The 4,780-nt window shown below is 46.5% G+C and overlaps 1 protein-coding gene across 3 annotated transcripts; it reads right to left on the bottom strand.

The window, feature by feature from the left end:
• Positions 1-424: 424 nt before the first annotated feature.
• KLF10 (Kruppel-like factor 10) lies at positions 425-4,621 on the bottom strand. Of its 3 annotated transcripts, XM_010577022.1 has the most exons (4): positions 4,559-4,621; positions 3,668-3,907; positions 2,652-3,555; positions 425-1,751 (listed from the first exon to the last, which is right to left on the bottom strand). In XM_010577022.1, the coding sequence occupies exons 2-4, from the start codon at positions 3,896-3,898 to the stop codon at positions 1,492-1,494; spliced, it is 1,395 nt and encodes a 464-aa protein (XP_010575324.1). In that variant the 5' UTR covers positions 3,899-3,907; positions 4,559-4,621; the 3' UTR covers positions 425-1,491. The 3 variants fall into 3 exon arrangements, with proteins under 3 accessions (XP_010575324.1, XP_010575325.1, XP_010575326.1); XM_010577023.1 differs by lacking the exon at positions 4,559-4,621 and having other exon boundaries at positions 3,668-3,974; XM_010577024.1 differs by lacking the exon at positions 425-1,751 and having other exon boundaries at positions 2,295-3,555.
• Between the last annotated feature and the right edge of the window lie 159 nt (positions 4,622-4,780).

Raw genomic sequence — 4,780 nt, 5'->3', positions numbered from 1 at the left:
AAAAAAACACACAGCAAAACAGACACTCGGAGTAGTAAGTGCAGACTTGGAATTCCACTCCTGCGGGCTTTATAAGAGCTTTAAAAAATATAAAAAGTTAAGAGAGAGTGTTTCACGGGTCAGGACACATAATAATGGATACTGTATTTTGTTTTGAGGGTATTTTCCTTGCAAAGGGCTAAGTCCTGCTGTGAATTTAAAAAAAAAAAAAAAAAAAAAAGGGGGCTATATTAAAGAAAATTGGTTTTATTGTAAACAAAGTATAAAGTACAACATAAGAAATGTGCAAATCTTTAAAGTAGTCACAAAAAGCGTATCTAATACACTATTTTCAAACTGTTCACTTTCTGATATGTCTTCAACATAATACGATAAAATAGAAATAGTGAAAGTTGATGCATTTATTTGTCACAAAAGCTACAGTTTAAAGTCTAGGCCCGTGTCTTCACTGCCTCGTTTTACTTTTCGAATCACAACTTTCTAATTTAATACAATACATAATATATCCATTTCATTTTTAGTATAAACTGTCTTTCAAAGAATAACATGATCAAGAAGCCTAAGATTCTTGGTTTTCTTCCTTAATCAACCCGAGTAGTTTACAGTTACCATGTTTCTCTTAAAAGTGCACTGTATCCGCTTATGAAAAATGCAGTGGTACACAACTGTGAGAAGGTATAAAGCAAACCCTAAGCAACACAGAAGCAGAAGCATCGTACGACGCCCAGGTATATCCAATTGTAATAATCGCAAAGCTTGCCAAAGAAGCTGGGAAAATATGACAAAGTCAGAGAGGATTCGGAAAGGCTCCCACCCTCCAGCTGCCCCTTGTGGTGCCCCTGAACGCCCAGGCCGAGCCCCTCTGGACAGCAGCATACGGCTGGGCATGTTAAACACCCTGCGCCAGAGGGTAGGTCCAGAATCTCCAGGAGTCTGGCACCAAATCATCGCTTGGGCCGGGGCCGGAGAATGGACAGGAGGAAAAGATTCCTGCCAAGAAAAGGTGGCAGGAGTAGGAAAACTGATTTAGATTATCTTAGGGAGGTGCATTCTGGGGTTTCAAGCCTGCGCCCGTACATTGCCGTCTTCCCAGTTTGTGCCGTACTGAAGGCTAACAAGTGAAAATTAAAATCAGAGTTGGTCTCAAGCGTCAGCAGCAAACATTCAGTAACACTTACATGTGACTGATCTAGAGTATATATCAATAATTTGCAAAACTCAAAACTGGCACAACATGTGCTGCTCTGCTCTAGAACCTTCCCTTTCTCTCTCTCTCTCTCCTTACCAGTGCAAAAGACACCCGCTATTCCAGTCAGCCACCGGTTCTCCCAGCAACAGGTTTTGTGACCGAGCGCAGACTGCCTTTGCCTCTCTGCTGTGCCACCATCAGCAGCCAGCGCGGGAGAGCCACAGACTGGGAGCAAAAGCCTTTTTTCAGCTGGCATATCCCAGCGACAACAGTTAATTCCACTGTCTTCAGAATGAGTCCCTTCACTGCGCAGTCGCAGATGTTGGTGGCACAGTAATATCATTTAACTTGCTCACTTCCATTTGCCAGTTTGGTAACTTCTTAGCCGATAAGTGGCGACGTGCATGCTTTGTTAAGTGGTCGCTCCTCATGAACCGCCGCTCGCACATCGGGCAGGCAAACTTCTTCTCCCCGGTGTGTGTTCTGCGATGGCGAGACAGTTCATCAGACCGTGCAAACCTTCTCTCACAGCCTTTCCAACTACAACTAAATGGCTTTTCTCCTAAAAGAAAAAAAGGACAAAGAAAAAAAACCCGTGAGTACTAACTGAGCAACAAACACTACCGCCCTTGACTGGCAGGATTTGACTTTTTCAAAGAAAAGTTTCTATTATGACAGTTGAGCCAAAAATCTACATAAATATTAATTACTTTTAGGTACACAGAATGTGAAAAATTGTTTATATACCAAGATTTAAACATGCAGACTCACTATTCTCAAAGCCAAGTAGTACAAAGGGTTAACAATTCTCTGGAACCAAATACTTAGTGTCTCAAGACAGCTGATTTTTAACTCTCAGCTGCACCTGAACTGCAGACCATGACCACTTAGCATGCCCGAAACGACCCTCTGAAACATGACCTGTAATAACGTTTTATGTAACAGGGCTCTGGTAGCACACTGTGAGCCCATGTGAAAATGCATGCAACTCTTTTGCTACTGCGATTAAGAGCTGAGGCATGGAGAAGTTACTCTAAAATAACCAAGGTAGGAATAGTTTGGGGTGGATCCTCATATTCTTTCTTAAAAGAATCCCTTCAAGTTTTACCCACTTCTGACAAAGCCATTCTTGCGGACAAGCCTAATAAGGCATCTTTAACTCTGGAAAAGCATACTCGACATTGGGCAAGGCCTTGCTTCCGCACTCGTAAGAAGCATTACTGAACGCCTTCTGACACGAAGCAAGTCCAGCACAAACAAACTGCTGAGTCAAATTCCCCTCCGGGAGATTTCCTGTCTGAGATTAGGCAGCATTATAACACATGCTGGCAAAAAAAGTATTTCATTGCTGCCCCACAATTTGTTCCATGAACAAATCCGGTAATCGCTAGAACCATAGCAAGTTGTGTATATAGCCGCAATTTTCTACATTAATTTTTAACATCCAGCAACAGCGACCAACCTGTGTGTGTTCTGACGTGAGCCTTCAAATGGGAGCTCTTGAAGTACGTCTTCCCACACCCTGGATAGCTGCAAATGTGACTTCTGATTCTTGAAGAATCAACCGGAGGAGTGGTTTTTGCTGCAGAAGGTACGAAGCCAGGAGCAGGGGCAATGGGAGAGAGTCTCGTGCCATTCGGACTAATAATGGGAGCCTTTGTGCTCTGCACAACTGGCTGGGGCACAACGAACATAACAGCACCTTTGGGAACTTGGGTGCCCATGAAGACCATGGGCTGACAGAGAGCTGGCTGCTGGCTTGGTGTGGCGGTGGGCACTACAGCCGTCACAACGTTGTTGTTTGCAGGCAGCGGGACCATCTGGCAAATCACTGGCATGGGGGGGGCTCCACTGCCTTGGGCAGGGCACGGCGGTGCCACCGCCGCCGACTGCCGTGCCGATCCAGGGACAGGCTGATGCCTGCTGACCGAGGGCTTTGTCAAGGGTGCCAGACCGACAGCTGCTTCTGCGGTTTTTCCTTCTGCCACCGGCAGTTCACCACTCTCATCACTGGCTCTGCTCGGCACCACAGCGGAACACACCGAATGTTCTGCTTCTTCAGCGTTTTGTTTACTGTTTGTTTCCCTCGAAACACTGTCCTGGTATTTCAGCACACTGGCTGTTCTCACCGGGCAGGTTTTGCGGTTACAAAGCTGGGCATCAGCCGTGTGGCGGATAACACTCGTGGCTTGAGCTTTCAGAGGCCCGGCTGCTGGAGGCCTCTCCGCCTCTCTCCGAGGTGCGGCCAGAGGAGTCTTGGCAGCCTCGGCCAGCAACTTGCCGAGCGCTGCAGTGGGCGCTGGTGCCCCAGGATGGGCCACCTGCAACATCTCAAAGTCGGAAGGGCTGTAGGGGGGAGTCAGGCACTGTGCAGGGGAAGAGAGACACAGTAAGGGGGGGGCACGTTACCAACACATCGCCACACCGTTAAAAACAAGCATGCACATGTAGAAATTAAAAAAAAACCAAAAAACTTACAAATGCTGGTATCGCATGGAAGTCCGCTGCTCCAGGAAGCGAAGTCTCGTCGCTCTCTTCTGACATATCAGATGCTGGAGTTATAGGTCTCACTTCCGCATGTTTTTTGAATTCTGATTTCCAGTTGCAACTCATAGAAATAAGGGCTTCTACAGCCTCATAATCGCCTTTTTCAGGAGTATTGTTCCAGAAATACCTAGTATCTCTCTGTTTCTCAGTCATCATCTCCATTTCTTCCTCCTGTTTTGGTTAAAGGAAAAAAAGAAACTTTGAACCCGATGCTAAGTTTGAATATTTTGCAGTTACTTATAAGAAGGCAATGTAAAAACCAAACAAAGCAACCTGTGCAAGATAAATACACTTGGTCACACGGGGGGTATGCCTGTATTTTCCTGCCACCTTTCTTATTTATTTAATATTTTTATGAAGTTGTTAGTGGGGAAATCTGGCCATCTGCTGAAGTTTACAGATTTTCTTGAGACAAAAGAACTCCCCCAAACCTTAAGCAACAGTTTAAGTTATTCTGTATCGCAAGTGGTGTGTCTGAAAGCTTAGTAAAGATCTTCATGCAAGAAAAAAAGAAAACAAAACTTCCTTCAACACCCCACCCTCCTTCCACTTTTGCTTTAAACACAGGCCTCAGTATTCTGCTGACTTTGACACATGAGAAAGGACCGAACTGGGACTGATGCACATTTTCTTCAATAGGTATTGGCTACCACAAATGTTCCAGAAAATACTCAAAAGGCCTGTCTCACACACACATCCATGCAAGGAAAAATCACCAACTTGGAGAAGTGAAATATACGTATGTGTATTCACTGCCTGACCGATCACCACACGGAACCAACCCACGCAGAAAGCCTCCTAAGCTGTACGTTCCACCACTACCCGTTAGCACAGCTTTCGGTTTCTGAGGGACGGTGCCCGCCGCCGCTGGCGAATTCCCGCCCCGCGATGAGATGGCGTGGGTGGAAAAGCCGCGTCTCCAGGCAGCTGGAGTCACGGGTAAGACGCATCTTTTCGAGGGGACCTGGCCACCCCCTGGGCGGTGGGGGCGGGACACCAGCCCCGGCTGTCACTGACGGCCCCCCCGCGGCGGCGGCGGCCGGG

The sequence above is a fragment of the Haliaeetus leucocephalus genome, unplaced genomic scaffold (genome assembly GCF_000737465.1).
Source record: "Haliaeetus leucocephalus isolate CR32 unplaced genomic scaffold, Haliaeetus_leucocephalus-4.0 Scaffold555, whole genome shotgun sequence".
NCBI classification, from domain to species: domain Eukaryota; kingdom Metazoa; phylum Chordata; class Aves; order Accipitriformes; family Accipitridae; genus Haliaeetus; species Haliaeetus leucocephalus.
This window is presented reverse-complemented; position numbering and strand designations above follow the sequence as displayed.